Source organism: Tasmannia lanceolata, unplaced genomic scaffold (genome assembly GCF_043159265.1).
Source record: "Tasmannia lanceolata isolate RefF3 unplaced genomic scaffold, GAP_Taslan_0.1 ptg000020l, whole genome shotgun sequence".
In the NCBI taxonomy this organism is placed as follows: domain Eukaryota; kingdom Viridiplantae; phylum Streptophyta; class Magnoliopsida; order Canellales; family Winteraceae; genus Tasmannia; species Tasmannia lanceolata.
The window spans coordinates 10,906,441-10,928,090 of NW_027518697.1; the positions used below are offsets into that span (position 1 = coordinate 10,906,441).

The following is a 21,650-nucleotide window of genomic DNA, read 5'->3' on the forward strand; positions in this document are numbered from 1 at the left end:
GCCCTATTGTGTGATTGGCCCTTCCTCGTTTAGCTCCACCTTGGATTGCCCGTGCTCCAGAAATTGATCTAATCCTGCAATCTTGACCTTCCAATGAGAATGGGCAATGTACAAATTGGGGAAAAGCTTATATATCTATGAACAAAATTTTTGAGCCCCACCTAGAGAGGCCATAGCCTTTCTAAAGTTATAAAGAGATAAATAACAGTGGGAAATGATATCAACCCTCAAATGTTTTGATATCACCCTCTCCTAGCTTGTCTTTTAGTATTTAAAAGGCTGTCAACAGTTATTACAGTTCCCAAAAACGCTCTCACAAGCCCACTAAACACTAAAAGACAAGCAAGAAGAGCGTGGATATCAAAACATCAAAGTGCTGATATCATTTCCAATAATAATTTGCAAATGTCCTATTAGTTACGGCTCATTCAGAGTGGGCATGCTCTCTTGGGGAGTAGGGGGTTATTTTACGCCGGGTAGGTAGGAGAGTAGGAGAGTAGATGAGAAGGGAAGAGTTGAGAAAAGGGTTATTTTATCCCACCAAACGGGATATTAGTACTTAAAATCAGTGATATTTGTTGGGTCAAAATGGGGTACCAATCTCATGCTGACATGTAGTGCGGGGCCCAGAAAAACTTCCAGTCAGATGCCACCCAATTGCATTGCCAATCTGGGTCCTTGGCAGAAATCCAAGTCCTCAGCTAGCTGGCACCTTAAAATACCGACGTATAGAGATACGGCTCGCAATTCCCGGTATACCGAACACTGTCCAACATCACATCAGCCACCACATCACTGACCCATAATTCTAGGATGACAGTATGAGACCCATACTTACACCCATGCCAGTTTCCATTACCGATCCGCAAGTCCCGAGACCTCCACTTGTAAAAGGAAAACCCCACTCTGGTTTAGAGGTAATAACACAATGCAGATACATGAGGCCGACCATCCTTCTCTTAGATTCCGAGCACTCCCTTTTCTAGTTCATCTCCAATGTGCTGCCTCGTCTGACTTGAGTGTCGAAGGGTTTCCCCGACCTCCGACTCTGGGCATTCCTGACTATGTTCTCTGAGCGCAGGACACCGCCGACCACCCATCCACTGCAACTAGACCGAGGGACCCATCCGAGCACTAGGTCGGATCTGAACATCAACAGATTGGCGCCCGAGAGGTACCGGGGCATATATATAGCAACTTTCCAACAACTCCCATGGCTTTTTCAATCAATATTATGCGAATCTAAAGACCTACTCTAAAAAAATATCATGTAATATTTGTTTACCAAGGGTGAGAGAAGTATCGGGGCAGTTCGGGTTGGGTCAAGTTGCCCGAGATAGCATTCCCTCAACCCTAGCACGACTTGACCCGAGCCTCGGGTTGAGGATGCTCAACCCTAACCCAACTCTAAATCTCTCAACCCTAACCCAACCCGCTTAACCGTTTTTTTTTTCAAATCAGGTTGGGTTGAGTCGGCTAGGTTTAGGTTATGATGGGTGTTAAATACGGAATGACCGTAGGATCTTGCCACGTGTCATTTCCTTATCATCAAAATCTCAGCCATAATCACTCATCATCACGATTATGAGAAAGGTTACACACAAGATTAGCCACCCATGCACGCCGTTAATTTCCTACAACGATCAGAGTGCAGCCCAATTTAAGAAAAGAAGGCATTTTCTCCAAAATGATTAAGATAGTCCATGTGGCATATAATAAAGGGGAATTGCATGCAAAGAAAAAGGATAAATACGTTACAAGGCTTCCCAAGAGGGGGAGGCAAGATCATGAAAAAAGAAAAGGACCCAACCAGACAAAAAGACGCCATTAAAGACAACAAAGAGGCACCAGTAAAGGCAAGCCTTAATTGCCTATTAAGGCTGTCTTTACTAGGGGAGAGTGAGGAAAACGGTGTTGGACCCCGTTCCCTCCCCCCCTCGAACCCTATGTCTAGTTTGACCACCCAAACAACAGAAAAAGCCCATGTTCGATTCTGGTAACCTATCCATCCATTTCATTAATCATGCCGTTTATTTGTACGATTGAGCCGAAATCTAGCTTGGGTGTCGAAGTGGTCGTCCGGGACCCACCCCGGACCGCCATGACCCCGTTTATCTGTGATTGCAGATACTTGACGGAGGCCCTCTACACACCGTGCGATCATAGACTCAGATTCCGACACCATCAGATTAGCATATGGCAAAATAAAAAAAATGAAAAAAACATAACCCTAAGATATTTAAAGTCATGATAAAATTAGAGGACGGACGTTGGGTTCAGATCAGGTTGCCCAAGGGCACAACTCTAACTCAATCCGAAATTAAATCAGGTTGGCTTTTCCAACCCAACCTGAGGAAATGCTAACCCAACCCTAGCTGATATCGGATTGAACCACAGGTTCAAGTTGTGCCTGACCCAAGTTGCACTGCTAGAGAGGACAGGTGAGAAAGAGATTTGAGAGGGCCCGAGTGAGGATAGCATGTGATGGGCTTGGTAAACAGAGAAAATTAAAATTAAATAGGATTTTTGTTACGTGTTTTCCAACCCCATCCCATGCTCTCCCTTCTTTTATCTAGGTAAATAAATATTCCATGAAACTTTTTGCATGGTTTCCAAACATGTCCTAATGTCTCCATGTGGAGATTAAATTTTTTTTCAATCATCCTTGAAATAACAACCATTTGGGGCCATATCCAACATTATTATTGGCCATGTATAAGCCGTTTAGATGCTTCCCACCGTATCCATAAGACTACATCCATTAGATTAACATATGTTCTTCTTTACCTCTTGCCACTTTTTTCTAAGAGTAAAGTTAGTAATATGATCAATGGTAAAAAAAAATTGGGTCCAATGGGGGATTTATGTGAAACCACAATCATTGATCTTGTAGAACATCATGAAGCGAGCCACATGGCCTTGGTGTCATCTAGACCTGGCAAGAAGTGACCTGGACCCGTGGGTCGACCTGGCCCACCGGTAATTTCTGGGTCCAGGTCCGAGTCCGGGTCCCAAAGGAGTGATCTGTTTTAATTTGACCCGCGAGTCTACCCGACCCATCCAAACTAGTCCAGGCCAGGTGGAGCCGTTGGTGCCCATTAAAAAGAGAATATTTTTTGCGTAGAGGATGTCCGTTAAAAAGCGGAATTCTTTTTGGGGGAGAGGATGTGAAAAATATGTGGAATCTGTGAGGGCATTTTCGTCAGCAAAGAACTGCAACAAAGGTGCTGCTTGGTGTTGCTTTTTCTTCCTGTCATTTCATGCCAATAAAGAAAAGAAATTACCTTTTTCTTGTCATTGCTGCTGATTGCTTATCCCGAGGCAATAATGGTAGCAATTACCCACACAATGTGTGGGTATCTAGAAAAACAGAGTCAAAGCTATTAAAGAGGGAGAAAAAAACAAAAGAGTTTTTTTTTTTTTTTTTTAAAAAAAACAAAATTCTTAAAAAAAAAAAAAAAAAAAAAAAGGGTGACATGCGGGTCAACCCGGCCCGTGCGGCTGGGGTCCGGGTCCACCAAGTAGTGACTCGTAAAATTCCGGGTCATTTTTTATCCGGCCCACCCATTTGCCAGGTCTAGTGTGGCCGAATGGGCATCCCACAAAGTAGGTTGTGTTCTTTAACATTTCAAAAATCAAATTCTTCCCTTTTTCCTGCTCCAATTAGGAACGACGATGGCAGATCCAATTCCAAACTTTTGAGAAGTAAAATTTTCCAATTTTTTGGAGCCGCTTTGGAGAATTTGGTTCCGCAGCTTCGAGACACAGAAAGGGCAATAGTTAAAAACATGCACTTAGCTTTTCGTGGCAGAACCCTAACAGACATTGTCAATTAAGCATTTTCTACAGTCTATTTGTTTAAGACCCAACAAGGTAAGACTCAGCAGCAAGTTTGGACCACAGATAAACAAGTCCTCATAAGAATAATAATATGAGGGAACCTTAAGGACTGATTTTCAGAGTTGCAATAATTGCATTTCACATTATTATTTTCCTTTTTTCTAATACTGTTTGGTTGCCATTTGCCATTCACATGACAGTCCACTCTATAATTTCTAAATGTAAAGGAAAGTAAAGAAATGAGAATTTCTTTCTACCTCTATAATGTACATCCAAACGGATCCTTACATAGAAATAGAAAAAAGTAAAATATGTCATTTTCCAAGTAAAAACAGAGAAGAATTAGTAAAAATTTGTTTACTTTCCCTTTCTCTTAATTTGGGAGGAAATTCAAAAGGCAATTATTTGGCAAATGTACCACCCTCGATATTTGATCCAACAACAGCTTCTCAAAAAGTGAGGTATTGTTGGATCAAATATCAAGGATGGGATGATGAGTACGTGATTGTAAGCCCTTTCATCATATAATTTCTCATGACATGAATGGCCGCCAAACGACACTGAAAACGCGAATATAATGTCTTTTCACTTTCCTTTCCCAAGAAAACACTATTTGACTATTGCAGTGGCAACCAAACGGACCAAAGGATATAGAAAAGGGAATGAAGACAATTCACTCCTCCATTTCTTCTATATATACACGTAGAGTTGAGTGAGTGAGATTAAACATGGCTCCTCCTCTGAGTCCAAGATTAGTGATCCCTATCGACTTGAAGAAATCCCCACGCGAGCAGAAACATCCCCTCCACAACCGATGGCACCCCAACATACCGCCAGTTGTGGAGGTTAAAACAGGAGAAGTTTTTAGAATTGAGATGGTGGATTGCAGTGGGGGCGGCGTCGGACTAAATGACTCCGCCAAAGACATCAAATTCTTTGATCTTTCCATTGTAACGCCACCCCTTATCTTTCTTACTTCCTTTTCATATATAGCACACATTTAAATACATCTTTTTTAATACAAATTTATGATGTATGGGACCTCTTTATTTTGAACTTCTTTGATTTGCTTTTGATATGAGCTCAAAAATTTTCCATATGTTTTAATACAAGTTTATGATGTACTTCTATTACATGCTTTCTACGAGTCTCTTTAAACAGTACTTTTGCCTGGAAGACCCTTCTCAAGCACCATATTTGCCCGGGTGACACTCCGGCCGGCCGCCGGATATTGCTTTGCATATCCGGATTTATTAAGTAAATAATGCTTCCAAAAAAGCTGTTTATAATATTTTACAGATAAGGGATTTAGTGGTAAGAAATGCTACAAACAAAGCCGTTTGGACTTTGGAGTAGTGGCCAAAAAAGATTGATAAAAATAGACAAGCATTATTGAAGGCTCCTGACCACTCTTTTGATAAGAAATGGGAGATGATATTTTCACCCCTCTGAAGTACACATTCGCCCCCTTATAACTTGAACAGTGGACAACTTTAACGCTTTTTGACGTCAAATCACGTTAAAAGGAGGCGAATGCGTACTGCAGAGGGGTGAAAATATCATCTCCCTAAGAAATATGGCACCCCCATTTGTCCTCTACTAGTTGTAGTTCTCTCTGTTTTCTTTCTCAGGGAATCTAGCCATTCAGTCTGACTTTGAAATGTAATACATAGTCTCCCTAGCCTTCATTTGGGTTAGTCATGGCTCCTCCCACTCCAAGACTGGTAATACCAGTAGACCTAAAGAAGGAGTCATGGGAACAGAAGCTACCCCTCCGCAACCGCTGGCAAATGGTATCAGAGGTCAGGGCGTGGTAACCGTGGTTTGCCTCCGAGGGTGGGGAAATGTCCCTCGGGGGAGATCTCGGAATCCCCAGTATAGTATCTCGTGGTTCCCATTTTGCTTGGAGGGTGAGATTGTTGGGGTTCCACACAAATGCGAATAGCCCCACATCGGATAAGTGAAAGGGATGGCGATGGGTTACAAGGGCATCGGCACCCTCCCTCTAACAGCTAGCTTTTAGGCATGAGTTCTACCCGGTCAAATTCCCTACACATCTATGTCCCATGAGTACGGTACAAGTGTCAGAGTCCGACACAGGTATTGGGCAGGTACACGTGTCGGAATCCGACACATGTATTGGTTGTCAGATTCGGCTAACTTCCGAAAAAAAGTACTGGTAGATTCACCAATATATTTTAATCAATTCTAATTTTATTTCTTTTACATGATAACATGTAATATATTGGGAATTTTAGTAATTTAAGTAAATACAATATTTTATTTTCATAAAAAAATTACTATTAAAATAGATAAAACTCAAAACATGATAATTGTAAATTTGTTACAATAGTATTTTTAAAAAAAATAGATGAAGGAGATCTAGAAGTGTTGATGAGAATTCTAAAGCATTAGAATCTGAAACGTGTCCAACACGAGTACATTGCCTGTTTGGAAGAATCCATGTAACATAGGGGGCCATGAATAGTATCAGGTTTCTATCTTGTATGGATTTAGGTTCAACTTAGAAAGTCTATAAGTCAACATGAATCATATCAGTCATTACTACAACCTGCAAAAATAGACATAGATAATCTATAGCAGATGATGTCCAAAAGGAACTATGGCAGAATATTAAAGGAAATCAAAACGGACCTCATTGATGTCCACTAGTAGATTGTTGGGACATCTAGAAGTGGCCTTATGAGACTGAAACATATTCTGTCTAAACTAAACTAATGAACCTGAAAGGGCTACTAGAGCATACCATTTGGAGAAAGGTGGGTTTTTTCCTCCTAACAAACATCTTCAGACTCTCTTTTTTATACGATAACCATCTGATACTTTGCGAATTAACATTTGAGCTCTTCCACCTAATTAATATATTGGTGGTCATATTGGTGCAAATATTATAAACATGGGCTGGAAATTTTGTAGGGGTCTTGCAAAGTTTACCTGGCAAAGAGAACAGATGAAAAATAGTTTACCTGTCATAACTATACATTGAATTTTCAATTTCAGTAATCATTTAATAGATTAACAGAAGATTGTTTTTCTCATTTTCATGATGCCAAATCTTTGAGGGCTGAAAATTACATTCCACATCTGGTAAATTCTGTAAGCACATTATTATCAAAATGATGGGTTATAAAGTATTGAGTGATAAGGCAGTAATGAGACAAGAAATAAAGTACGGAGCTGCACATATTCTGTAGAATATGGATGCATTTCATTTTCATTCCTGTTTTACCTGGACAACAGTTGAAGTTTTCATTAACATCTCTCAATGGTTGAAAGACTCAATACTAAGACGAGGTTGGTCAAAGAACAAACACTAGTAAATATTAAGAGGGCTTTTGCATGAAATTTGGTGAAAACAACACTTCTATGAATTTCTGATAGTGTATTTGGTGCAAATGTACTCTCTTTTTGTCAGTCTTATACATTACAAGTATCAATTTCCTTTTACATTAGACAGCTTTGTCAGGAGAATCAATTATACAAATGTTGCTCAGACCAATCATGCCGCCGTTTTCATTTACAAAAGATTACTTACAGAGTTCACCACCTTGTTTGGCTACTTGAACATCTATGGCTCATCACCATATCTGCCCCCTTTTAACAAGAGTTCACTTACTTTTAGAAGAACCAGCAATTGAATCAGTGTCTCTATTCATGCATCTTTACAGAACCCGTTCATGTTTTCCAGGGTTTGAATTTCATCACTCATGATCTAATGAAATTCATTATGAAGAACGTATAATGCGTACAAGAAATTCTATACTTCGCCTTATACCTAATTACCATAAGCTGAATGTGTCAATTTAATAGAGAATATGCAGTTTAGATGAGAAGCCTTCCCTCTGTTCAAATTACTTTTTTCTGCAATGAAATCGAAGTGACCATAGCTTGTTCAACTATTTTCAGCCGCATTATCTCAGTGGGCCTTGTAGAGTTGTAGATATAGATGGGGTTCCAGCCAAGCCTGGAGATCTTCTTGCAGTTGAAATCTGCAACTTGGGCCCACTTCCTGGAGATGAATGGGGTTATACAGGAACATTTGACAGAGAATATGGTGGCGGATTTCTGACTGACCACTTCCCCTGTGCAACCAAGGCTATTTGGTATTTTGAAGGAATATATGCTTACTCCCCTCATATACCAGGTCAGTTTATCATATTTATTCTGTTTCTAGATAACTATAGTGGAAAAGCTTCCGACTTTAACAGGTCAACTCCCAACTGATTCCACAATTTAACCAAACAGATAGAACAGATGTCATCTACATACAGTATGGTTCATATCATGTACTAATCATATTTGCTCAGCAGGTGTCCGATTTCCAGGTTTAACTCACCCCGGAGTAATAGGAACTGCGCCATCAATGGAACTTTTAAATATATGGTATGAAAGAGAAAAGGAACTAGTAGAAAATGGCCTCGGATCTTTAAAGTTATGTGAAGTTCTGCACTCACGGCCACTGGCAAACTTACCGACAACCAAAGGTTGCTTTCTTGGAATGGTATGACACTGAATACCAGGCATGTTCTTGCTGTCATACCAACATAATTACCAATTCTTCATGCATAGATTTATTATATCAAATGCGAATGCTTTCTCTTTCATTTGCAAGGAAATTTTTACATTTTTACTAATGTAGCATGTTCTTATGCCGTACCATTAAAAAAAAGCGCATGTTCTTAGCATTTCCAGTCTAGCTCAGACAATATTTCCATTTTCAAATCTATCTGCTTCATAACACTTTACTTAACCAAGATATATCGACATTCTACAGATAAAATTGCAGCAACACTTACGGCACAGTGGTTAAAGAAGTACTTTACCAGTTAATGGCATGATTCTTATCCAAGGTCCCCTTGGACCCAGCATCATGTCACATGTGAACAGCTCCGCATTGGAAGCAACTGAATGACAAGATTTTTTATTTATTTTTTAATGGTAACTGCATGACAAGATTAAAATTAGGGGCTCATAAAAATTGTCTTTAGAAAACTGATAGCCACAGTTGGGGCATTAATTTCATTGCGCAAGTTATGGCCAAAGTTTCATTGCTATTAAAGAAAAAAAGCAATGACCAAACTTTTGTCTTCAATACAAATATTTATAAAACACTCAGACATTTGCGCAGACTGGAATCTGAGGTTATGAGTTGCCTAAATGTTAATGAATGTATGGGTATGCATATTAGGACAAGATATTTCAGTGGGATGCTAACATAGAGGAAAAAATATGGAACTAGTAACATGCTGGTACAAAAGTTGGTTTATAATTTGTACAAAGTTCAATACTGCTTCACTATGATACCCATATAGGGATATGGATACATACATTTTTTTTTAATGGTAAGGGATTGTTTCTATTAATAAGCAACGGGAGGACCCGCGACCGAGGTGGTCTGTACATGATAGAGACAATACAGAGTAATATGGAAAGCACATGCACAACTCAAGGAGGAAGTTAATAAAAAGGTTACTAGCCTATCCTTGTGAACCCCTTCCCTAGCCATTATATCAGCTTCCCTATCTCCGCTCTTTTGATGTGATGAAATGAGATAACTGAGTCCTTCACTCTGTCTCATCGAACCAACAAGTAAATCTCCAAGGAACGGAGTGGCTCCCCCTAAGCCACCTGATGATGTTAAGAGAGTCGTCCTCCACTATTCCTGATCCGTGATGCCAATAGGACTCGAGATAGCCCACGACGTGGTCCCATTTTCATCTCTTGAGACCCCAGCAACAACTTGGGCCAAAAAAATAATAATAATAAAATCCAGCTGGCCCAGGGTTCCCCATGCTGGATATCTAGAACATTGGACACGGTTTGTAATTGCCAAGGACATAGAATATCACTGTCAGGTTAGTCATGTAAAACATACCAATGTTTCTATGCATATTTTTTCCATTTTGTGTAACAATTTTTAACTTTCTTCTCCTAAAAATAAAATGAAAACTGTAACACTCCACTGCTATAGTTATAAATATATAATACTGTTCACATCACATCCACTTGTAAATGTACTAGTTGGATCCTTCCTCTATATTTAATACAAATTATACAACATGCATCTAGCATCATTTTCTCTTTGCGCTACATGAACGAACCCAGAATTATTGACCAATCCTTAATCCTAATCTGTAGATTCCAGAGGGAACATCTGAATGGGAAAAGATCGCAAATGAAGCTGCAAGGACGATCCCAGGTAGAGAAAATGGAGGGAACTGTGACATCAAGAATCTCAGTAGAGGTTCAAAAATATACCTTCCGGTATTTGTAGACGGAGCAAATTTTAGTACGGGCGACATGCACTTCTCTCAGGGTGACGGTGAAGTCTCCTTTTGTGGTGCTATTGAGATGAGTGGATTCTTAGAGCTCAAGTACGTATCCTACATATATCTTGATAATGTTCTTAATTTGTCCTAATGGAGTGAAGTGTGGCAGTCAATTTGTCTAATAAAGAACTCTTTAATGTTTCTGACATATTTCTGCAAAAGCCCTAAATGAAGAGGGAAGCATCTAAGTTCATCTCTATACATAGCCCATACCCCATTCCATTAGTCGTTTTATCTTAGTTATTCTCATGGTTTACAGTTAGCAAAAGAAATTTGATAAGTTTAGCACATTCATCAACCATTGTCCATTCTAATCAAAGGTAAACCCAAATTTTATGCATACATGTATTTATGTTTAACTCAAAGCACACCCATCACATGTAAATAGAACCCAATTACTGCCAATCATCACCAGAAAGACATAACCAGAACACGAATTCGTGTCTGTAAAAAGACTACATATTTTCTGGAGAATGTAATGCTCATACTCATAAAGGCCTCATCATAACTTGCAAGAAAGTAACATTCCTTCAACCTTACTAGAAAGTACTGGCAAATTCCTTGTGCTACCCTCTATTTGCAACTTAACCGAGTCAACTCAATAATCACCCAAATCTGTTCAAGTGGGTTTTTGCTAAAATTTCAAATTATTTATATGGACAAAGATTAAAAACTAATCCTCCAGTTAAAAAAATCTCTTTCTTTTTTCAGGTGTGAAATCATACGTGGAGGAATGAAGGAATACCTGAGCCCAATGGGTCCAACACCTCTGCACGTGAGTCCGATCTTCGAGATAGGCCCGGTCGAGCCTAGATTTTCCGAATGGTTGGTTTTCGAAGGCATCAGTGTTGACGAGAGCGGTAAGCAGCACTATCTGGACGCGAGTGTCGCCTACAAACGCGCAGTCCTCAACGCCATTGATTACCTCTCCAAATTCGGATACTCCAAAGAGCAGGTCTTCCATTTCTTCCTTAATCAATCTCAAAAACAAGAAAACTCTAGAAATGATTATGGTTTGTTTACATTTTTGGTCTTTATATTGAAGATGATATATGATGGTTGTGGTAACAGATGTATCTTCTGTTATCTTGCTGCCCTTGCGATGGAAGGATTTCTGGCATTGTTGATTCCCCGAATGCTTGTGCAACTCTTGCTATTCCAACTGCCATCTTCGACCAGGTAGCTACATACATTATGGGTTGATATCCTCTTTTTTTCAAAATAACACCTCTCTCTTTATTTTATGGGGTTTTTGCAAAAGAAGTCCTCTATTTTGCTCTATTTGCAAAAAGAGTGTTCTAGTTTGAAAATTTGCAAATAGAGTGATCACGAGTCAATTTTGCAAACCAAGGTCATGCAATCAATTTTTGACCAATAATGGTAGGATTTTTTATTTTATTTTTTGACAATTTGAAAATTACTACCCCATGATAATGAATGATAAGTTTTGAATCATTCTTATGCCTGGTTGTAAAAATATGGCCCCACCCCATCAAAATATTGTAAACTTTTGGGCTCCACCATATACATGGGCTTGGGCGGAGATCATGGGACTTAACCCATCAAAACATGAGGAAAAATGGTGGGCCCCACCCTACCAAAACATATCAGCGAGCATCGCGGGTCTTTTGGTAGTATATTTTCTTATATATGAAAAGAATATATTGCACGAGATCGATCAAATTTATTTTATGGGATATTTTCTCATCATAAAGATGCAAAATAAATTTATTTTAACAACATTTTTTCATGTTTTATTTATGTAATGAATATTTGTGTACATGCAGGATATTCGTCCTAAACCTAGGAAATTGCCGGTGGGGCCGCGCCTGGTGAGGAAACCGGACGTGCTAAAATGCACCTACGATGGGAATTTACCCATCACAAAAAACCCTGGGGGTTCAATGTAAATTGTATTAGGTTAATTGCACCATAAGTACTTTCATCCATTGACAGAACATAGTTTTTATTCGAGTGTAGCAATTGCCCAATAAGGATATAGTGCACCGTAATATGATGCATTGCTCTTCGTATTGTATGCTTCAGCCCTATTGAGTGATTGGCCCTTCTTCGTTTAGCTCCACCTTGGATTGCCCGTGCTCTAGAAATTGATCTAATCCTGCAGTCTTGACCTTCCACTGAGAATGGGCATTGTACAAATTGGGGAAAAGCTTTTATATATATATATATATATATATATATATATATATATATATATATATATATATATAGAGAGAGAGAGAGAGAGAGAGAGATAAGTGTTCCTACACGGCCGTGTAGATAAGCTTATCTACTCCTCCCTTTTAAAAGTACAGTGGGCCCACACATTGTGGATGATCCAAAGCATTCATTTGATAGGTCTTATCATAGATAGGGTGTGCCCAAAAAATCAGCACCAAAGGGTCATCCTAGCCCTTCGTTTTGTTGGGCCTTGTAGAAACAGAATGGACGCATCTTACGCATCTTACACAGTGCGTCCATTCTGTTTCTACAAGGCCCAACAAAACGAAGGGCTAGGATGACCCTTTGGTGCTGATTTTTTGGGCACACCCTATCTATGATAAGACCTATCAAATGAATGCTTTGGATCATCCACAATGAGTGGGCCCACTGTACTTTTTAAGGGAGGAGTAGATAAGCTTATCTACACGGCCGTGTAGGAACACTTATCTCATATATATATATATATGAACGAAATTTTCGAGCCCCACCTAGAGAAGCCATAGCCTTTCTAAGGGTCCGTTCACTTGATTTCCCGAATTGAGAAAAGAAAAGAAAGCACCGGAATTATATACGTGTAAAATCCAAAAATTGATGTGGAAAATGTTGTTTTCTTGCCAGTACGAGATTCCAAATCCGACCCATTTCACGTGACTTGCTTTCTTCCCTCACGAGTGAGAAAAAAGCACACGCAAGAAGTTTTTTTTCCTCCCTCGATACTCTCCTTCGAAACCCTTCCCTTTCTCGTCTTCTCCGGTGGTAACTGAAGATTCCGGGGAAGGAAAAGCCGCGGCAAGGTCCGCATCTCTCTCTCTCTCTCTCTCTCTCTCTCTCTCTCATTTTTTTTCTTTTTCTTGGGGTTTCAGACTCTCTCTCTCTCTCACTTTTTTCTTTTTCTTGGGGTTTCAGATCTAGTTTTTGTGGGTTTTCCAAGCCTCAACAAGTTTTGTTGGGACCAATTCCTCTTTCAGTTAGGTTTTATTGTGGTGTTTGTTACTATGTTTTTCATTTTGTAGGCCTCTAACTATGTCTTATTATGGTACTTTGGTTCCATGTGACTTTTCTATTTAGCTTTCCCGGCACAGTTTACATGGCAAGTGAACAGGCGCAGGAAACCTTTTCCATGGGTTTCTTGCACAACTGAACAGCCGCAGGATTCCTTTTGCAGCACAGTTTATTTTCCTTTTGCAGCACAGTTTCTTTTCCAATAATAATTTGCAAATGTCCTATTAGTTTCGGCACAATAAGAGTGGGCATGTTCTCTTGGGGTGTAGGGGGTTATTTTACGCCCGTAAGGAGGAGAGTAGATGAGAAGGGAAGAGTTGAGAAAAGGGTTATTTTATCCCACCAAACGGGATATTAGTACTTAAAATCAGTGATATTTGTTGGGTCAAAACCGGGCACCAATCGCATGCTAACATGTAGTGTGGGGCCAGAAAAACTTCCAATCAGAAGCCGCCCAATTGCATTGCCAATCTGGGTCCTTAGCGGAAATCCAAGTCCTCAGCTAGCTAGCGCCTTAAAATCCCGATGTATAGAGATACGGCTCACAATTCTAGGTATCCCGGACATTGTACAACATCACATCAGCCACCACATCACTGACCCATAATTCTAGGATGACAGTATGAGACCCATACTTACACCCGTACCACCGGCGTCCCATTACCAACCCGCAAGTCGGGAGACCTCCACTTCTAAAAGGGAAACCCCGCTCTTGTTTAGAGGTAATGACACAATGCAGGTACGTGAGGCTGCCACCCTTCTCTTAGATTCCGAGCACTCCCTTTCCAGTTCATCTCCAATTTGCTGCCTCGTCTGACTTGAGTGTCGAAGGGTTTCCCCCGACCTCCGACTCTGGGCATTCCTGACTATGTTCTCTGAGCGTAGGACACCCCGACGAGCCGACCACCCATCTACTGCAACTAGACCGAGGGACCCATCCAAGCACTAGGTTGGATCTGAGCAGCAACAAATTGGTGCCCGAGAAGTATCGGGGCATGTATAGCAACTTTCCAACAACTCCCATGGCTTTTTCAATCAATATTATGCGAATCTAAAGACCTTCTCTAAAAAATATCATGTAATATTTGTTTACCAAGGGTGAGAGAAGTATCGGGGCAATTCGGGTTGGGTCAAGTTGCCCGAGATAGCATTCCCTCAACCCTAGCACGACTTAACCCGAGCCTCGGGTCGAGGATGCTCAACCCTAACCCAACTCTAAATCTCTCAACCATAACCCAACTCGCTTAACCTTTTTTTCCAAATCAGGTCGGGTTGAGTTGGCTAGGTTCAGGTTATGATGGGTGTTAAATACGGCATAACCGTAGGATCCCGCCACTTGTCATTTCCTATCACCAAAATCTGAGCCATAATCACTCATCATCACGATTATGAGAAAGGTTACACGCAAGATTACCAAGCCATGCACGCCGCTAATTTCCTACAACGATCAGAGTGCAGCCCAATCTAAGAAAAGAAGGCATTTTCTCCAAAATGATTAAAAGAGTACACGTGGCGTATAATAAAGGGGAATTGCGTGCAAAGGAAAAGGATAAATACGTTACAAGGCTTCCCAAGAGGGGGAGGCAAGATCAGGAAAAAAGAAAAGGACCCAACCAGACAAAAAGACGCAATTAAAGACAACAAAGAGGCACCATTAAAGGCAAGCCTTAATTGCCTATTAAAGCCGTCTTTACCAGGGGAGAGTGAGGAAAAAGGTGTAGGACGCCCGCTCCCTCCTCCCTTCGAGCCCTATGTCTGGTTTGAGCACCCAAACAACAGAAAAAGCCCATGTTCGATTATGGGAACCTATCCATCCATTTCATTAATCATGCCGTTTATTTATACGATTGAGCCGAAATCTAGCTTGGGTGTCGAAGTGGTCGTCCGGGACCCACCCCGGACCACCCTAACCCCGTTTATCTGTGATTGCAGATACTTGACGGAGGCCCTCTACACATCGTGCGATCACAGACCCAGATTCCGGCACCATCAAATTAGCATAGGGCAAAATAATAAAAAAAATGAAAAAAACATAACCCTAAGATTTTTAAAGTTGTGATAAAATTAGAGCACGGACGTTGGGTTCAGATCGGGTTGCCCAAGGGCACAACTCTAACTCAGTTCGAAATTAAATCAGGTTGGCATTTCCAACCCAACCTGAGGAAATGCTAACCCAACCCTAGCTGATATCGGATTGAACCACGGGTTCAGGTTGTGCCTGACCCAAGTTGCACTGCTAGAGAGGACAGGTGAAAAAATAGATTTGAGAGGGCCCGAGTGAGGATAGCATGTGATGGGCTTGGTAAACAGAGAAAATTAAAATTCCTATTTAAAATAGGATTTTTGTTCCGTGTTTTCCAACCTCATCCCATGCTCTCCCCTCTTTTATCTAGGTAAATAAATATTCCATGAATCTTTTTGCATGGTTTCCAAACATGTCCTAATGTCTCCATGTGGAGATTAGAATTTTTTCAATCATCCTTCAAATAACAACCATTTGGGGCCATATCCAACATTATTATCAGCCATGTATAAGCCGTTCAGATGCTTCCCACCGTATCCATAAGACTACATCCATTAGATTAACAGATTTTCTTCTTTGCCTCTTGCCACTTTTTTTTTAAGAGAAAAATTAGTAATAGGATCAATGGTAAAAACAATTTGGGTCCCACAGGGGACTTATGTGAAACCACAATCGTTGATCTTGTAGAACATCATGAAGCGAGCCACATGGCCTTGGTGTCATCTAGACCTGGCAAGAAGTGACCTGGACCCGCAGGTCGACCCGTTCCACCGGTAATTTCCGGGTCCGGGTCCCAAAGGAGTGATCTGTTTTAATTTGACCCGCGGGTCTACCCGACCCGTCCAAACTGGTCCAAGCCGGGTGGACCCCCTGGTGCCCTCGGATGCCCGTTAAAAAGGGAATGCTTCGTTAAAAAGGGAATGCTTCTTGCGCAGAGGATGTCTGTTAAAAAGCGGAATACTTTTTGGGGGAGAGGATGTGAAAAATATGTGAAATCTGTGAGGGCATTTTCGTCAGCAAAGAACTGCAACCAAGGTGCTACTTGGTGCTGGTTTTTCTTCCTGTCATTTCATGCCAATAAAGAAAAGAAATTACCTTTTCCCTGTCATTGCTGCTGATTGCTTATCCCGAGGCAATAATGGTAGCAATTACCCATGTGTGGGTATCTAGAAAAACAGAGTCAAAGCTATTAAAGAGGGAGAAAAAAACGAAAGAGTTTTTTTCTTTTTTTTAAAAACAAAATTCTTAAAAAAAAAAAAAAACGGGTGACCTGCAAGTCAATGTAAATTGTATTAGGTTAATTGCACCATTCGTACATAAGTACTTTCATCCATTGACAGAACATAGTATTTATTTGAGTGTAGCAATTGCCCAATAAGGGTATAGTGCACCGTAATATGATGCATTGCTCTTCGTATTGTATGCTTCAGCCCTATTGTGTGATTGGCCCTTCTTCGTTTAGCTCCACCTTGGATTGCCCGTGCTCTAGAAATTGATCTAATCCTGCAGTCTTGACCTTCCACTGAGAATGGGCATTGTACAAATTGGGGAAAAGCTTATATATATATATATATATATGAACGAAATTTTCGAGCCCCAAGAGAAGCCATAGCCTTTCTAAGGGTCCGTTCACTTGATTTCCCGAATTGAGAAAAGAAAAGAAAGCACCGGAATTATATACGTGTAAAATCCAAAAATTGACGTGGAAAATGTTGTTTTCTTGCCGGTACGAGATTCCAAATCCGACCCATTTCACGTGACTTGCTTTCTTCCCTCACGCGTGGGAAAAAAGCACACGCAAGAAGTTTTTTTTCCTCCCTCGATACTCTCCTTCGAAACCCTTCCCTTTCTCGTCTTCTCCGGTGGTAACTGAAGATTCCGGGGAAGGAAAAGCCGCGGCAAGGTCCGCATCTCTCTCTCTCTCTCTCTCTCTCTCTCTCTCTCTCTCTCTCTCTCTCTCATTTTTTTCTTTTTCTTGGGGTTTCAGATCTAGTTTTTGTGGGTTTTCCAAGCCTCAACAAGTTTTGTTGGGACCAGTTCCTCTTCCAGTTAGGTTTTATTGTCGTGTTTGTTACTATGTTATTCATTTTGTAGGCCTCTAACTATGTCTTATTATGGTACTTTGGTTCCATGTGACTTTTCTATTTAGCTTTCCCGGCACAGTTTACATGGCAAGTGAACAGGCGCAGGAAACCTTTTCCATGAGTTTCTTGCACAACTGAACAGCCGCAGGATTCCTTTTCCAGCACAGTTTATTTTCCTTTTGCAGCACAGTTTCTTTTCCAATAATAATTTGCAAATGTCCTATTAGTTTCGGCACAATAAGAGTGGGCATGTTCTCTTGGGGTGTAGGGGGTTATTTTACGCCCGTAAGGAGGAGAGTAGATGAGAAGGGAAGAGTTGAGAAAAGGGTTATTTTATCCCACTAAACGGGATATTAGTACTTAAAATCAGTGATATTTGTTGGGTCAAAACCGGGCACCAATCGCATGCTAACATGTAGTGCGGGGCCAGAAAAACTTCCAATCAGAAGCCGCCCAATTGCATTGCCAATCTAGGTCCTTAGCGGAAATCCAAGTCCTCAGCTAGCTGGCGCCTTAAAATCCCGATGTATAGAGATACGGCTCACAATTCTAGGTATCCCGGACATTGTACAACATCACATCAGCCACCACATCACTGACCCATAATTCTAGGATGACAGTATGAGACCCATACTTACACCCGTACCGGCGTCCCATTACCAACCCGCAAGTCAGGAGACCTCCACTTGTAAAAGGGAAACCCCGCTCTTGTTTAGAGGTAATGACACAATGCAGGTACGTGAGGCTGCCACCCTTCTCTTAGATTCCGAGCACTCCCTTTCCAGTTCATCTCCAATTTGCTGCCTCGTCTGACTTGAGTGTCGAAGGGTTTCCCCCGACCTCCGACTCTGGGCATTCCTGACTATGTTCTCTGAGCGCAGGACACCCCGACGAGCCGACCACCCATCTACTGCAACTAGACCGAGGGACCCATCCAAGCACTAGGTTGGATCTGAGCAGCAACAAATTGGTGCCCGAGAAGTATCGGGGCATGTATAGCAACTTTCCCACAACTCCCATGGCTTTTTCAATCAATATTATGCGAATCTAAAGACCTACTCTAAAAAAATATCATGTAATATTTGTTTACCAAGGGTGAGAGAAGTATCGGGGCAATTCGGGTTGGGTCAAGTTGCCCGAGATAGCATTCCCTCAACCCTAGCACGACTTAACCCGAGCCTCGGGTCGAGGATGCTCAACCCTAACCCAACTCTAAATCTCTCAACCATAACCCAACTCGCTTAACCTTTTTTTCCAAATCAGGTCGGGTTGAGTTGGCTAGGTTCAGGTTATGATGGGTGTTAAATACGGCATAACCGTAGGATCCCGCCACTTGTCATTTCCTATCACCAAAATCTCAGCCATAATCACTCATCATCACGATTATGAGAAAGGTTACACGCAAGATTACCAAGCCATGCACGCCGCTAATTTCCTACAACGATCAGAGTGTAGCCCAATCTAAGAAAAGAAGGCATTTTCTCCAAAATGATTAAAAGAGTACACGTGGCGTATAATAAAGGGGAATTGCGTGCAAAGGAAAAGGATAAATACGTTACAAGGCTTCCCAAGAGGGGGAGGCAAGATCAGGAAAAAAGAAAAGGACCCAACCAGACAAAAAGACGCAATTAAAGACAACAAAGAGGCACCATTAAAGGCAAGCCTTAATTGCCTATTAAAGCCGTCTTTACCAGGGGAGAGTGAGGAAAAAGGTGTAGGACGCCCGCTCCCTCCTCCCCTCGAGCCCTATGTCTGGTTTGAGCACCCAAACAACAGAAAAAGCCCATGTTCGATTATGGGAACCTATCCATCCATTTCATTAATCATGCCGTTTATTTATACGATTGAGCCGAAATCTAGCTTGGGTGTCGAAGTGGTCGTCCGGGACCCACCCCGGACCACCCTAACCCCGTTTATCTGTGATTGCAGATACTTGACGGAGGCCCTCTACACATCGTGCGATCACAGACCCAGATTCCGGCACCATCAGATTAGCATAGGGCAAAATAAAATAAAAAATGAAAAAAACATAACCCTAAGATTTTTAAAGTTGTGATAAAATTAGAGCACGGACGTTGGGTTCACATCGGGTTGCCCAAGGGCACAACTCTAACTCAGTTTGAAATTAAATCAGGTTGGCATTTCCAACCCAACCTGAAGAAATGCTAACCCAACCCTAGCTGATATCGGATTGAACCACGGGTTCAGGTTGTGCCTGACCCAAGTTGCACTGCTAGAGAGGACAGGTGAAAAAATAGATTTGAGAGGGCCCGAGTGAGGATAGCATGTGATGGGCTTGGTAAACAGAGAAAATTAAAATTCCTATTTAAAATAGGATTTTTGTTCCGTGTTTTCCAACCTCATCCCATGCTCTCCCCTCTTTTATCTAGGTAAATAAATATTCCATGAATCTTTTTGCATGGTTTCCAAACATGTCCTAATGTCTCCATGTGGCAAGAAGTGACCTGGACCCGCAGGTCGACCCGTTCCACCGGTAATTTCCGGGTCCGGGTCCCAAAGGAGTGATCTGTTTTAATTTGACCCGCGGGTCTACCCGACCCGTCCAAACTGGTCCAAGCCGGGTGGACCCCCTGGTGCCCTCGGATGCCCGTTAAAAAGGGAATACTTCTTGCGCAGAAGATGTCCGTTAAAAAGCAGAATACTTTTTGGGGGAGAGGATGTGAAAAATATGTGAAATCTGTGAGGGCATTTTCGTCAGCAAAGAACTGCAACCAAGGTGCTGCTTGGTGCTGCTTTTTCTTCCTGTCATTTCATGCCAATAAAGAAAAGATATTACCTTTTTCCTGTCATTGCTGCTGATTGCTTATCCCGAGGCAATAATGGTAGCAATTACCCATGTGTGGGTATCTAGAAAAACAGAGTCAAAGCTATTAAAGAGGGAGAAAAAAACCAAAGAGTTTTTTTTTTTTTTTTTTAAACAAAATTCTTTAAAAAAAAAAAAAAAACGGGTGACCTGCAGGTCAACCCTGCCTAGTGGCCCGTAAAATTCCGGGTCATTTTTTACCCGGCCCCGTACAGGTCGGGTGAAACTCGGCCCGGCCCACCCATTTGCCAGGTCTAGTGTGGCCGAATGGGCGTTCCACAAAGTAGGTTATGTTCTTTAAAATTTCAAAAATCGGATTCTTCCCTTTTTCCTGCTCCAATTAGGAACGACGATGGCAGATCCAATTCCAGACTTTTGAGAAGTAAAATTTTCCAATTTTTTGGAGCCGTTTTGGAGAATTTGGTTCCAGTTGATTTGGCAGCTCCGAGAATGCACTTAGTTGTTCTTGGCAGAACCCTAATCCTATATGATGCTTGATAGATAAAGGACCTAAGATCAACCCATTAAGCATGGATCTGATCAAGGGTAGGGCCCAATAAATTTCTTTTAGGAAGGAGCCAACAGACACGTCAATTAAGCATTTTCTACAGTCTATTTGTAAGACCCTACTAGGTAAGACTCAGCAGTAAGTTTGGGACCACAGATAAACAGTCCTCATGATAATAATAATATGAGGGAACCTTAAGGACTGATTTTCACAGTTGCAATAATGGCATTTCACATTATTATGATGCAAGGGAAGTAAAAGGACATATTTTCCTTTTTTCTAATATTGTTTGGTTGACATTTGCCATTCACATGACAGTCCTTGTCCTCTGTAAAATTTCCAAATGTAAAGTAAAGTAAAGAAATGAGAATTTCTTTCTACTTCTATAATGTACATCCAAACGGATCCTTAGAAATAGAAAGAAGTAAAATGATGTCATTTTCCTAGTAAAATCAAAGATGAAATAGTAAAAATTTGTTTACTTTCCCTTTCTCTTAATTTTGGAGGAAATTCAAAAGGCATTTTATTTGGCAAATTTGCCACTACAAACACGTAAAGGTGGTATGATGGAAGAAGTACCACCCTCGATATTTGATCCAACAACAGCTTCTCAAAAGTGAGGTATTGCTGGATCAAATATCAAGGATGGGATGATGAGTACGCGTTTGTAGGCCCTTTCATCATATAATTTCTCTGGAAAAAGCGAATATAATGTCATTTCACTTTCCTTTCCCAAGAAAACACTATTTGACTATTTCAGTGGCAACCAAACGGACCCAAAAGGAAATATAAAAAG

General features: G+C 41.0%; 1 protein-coding gene across 1 annotated transcript; it reads left to right on the forward strand.

Moving 5' to 3' along the window:
• The first annotated feature begins 4,357 nt into the window (after window positions 1–4,357).
• Window positions 4,358–12,235, forward strand: LOC143854222 (uncharacterized). The gene is made up of 8 exons (XM_077364076.1): window positions 4,358–4,440; window positions 4,485–4,790; window positions 7,768–8,005; window positions 8,172–8,362; window positions 10,000–10,235; window positions 10,902–11,145; window positions 11,262–11,369; window positions 11,978–12,235. Exons 2-8 carry the CDS (start codon window positions 4,569–4,571, stop codon window positions 12,098–12,100), a joined length of 1,362 nt encoding a protein of 453 aa, XP_077220191.1. The 5' UTR covers window positions 4,358–4,440; window positions 4,485–4,568; the 3' UTR covers window positions 12,101–12,235.
• The last annotated feature ends 9,415 nt before the right edge of the window (window positions 12,236–21,650 follow it).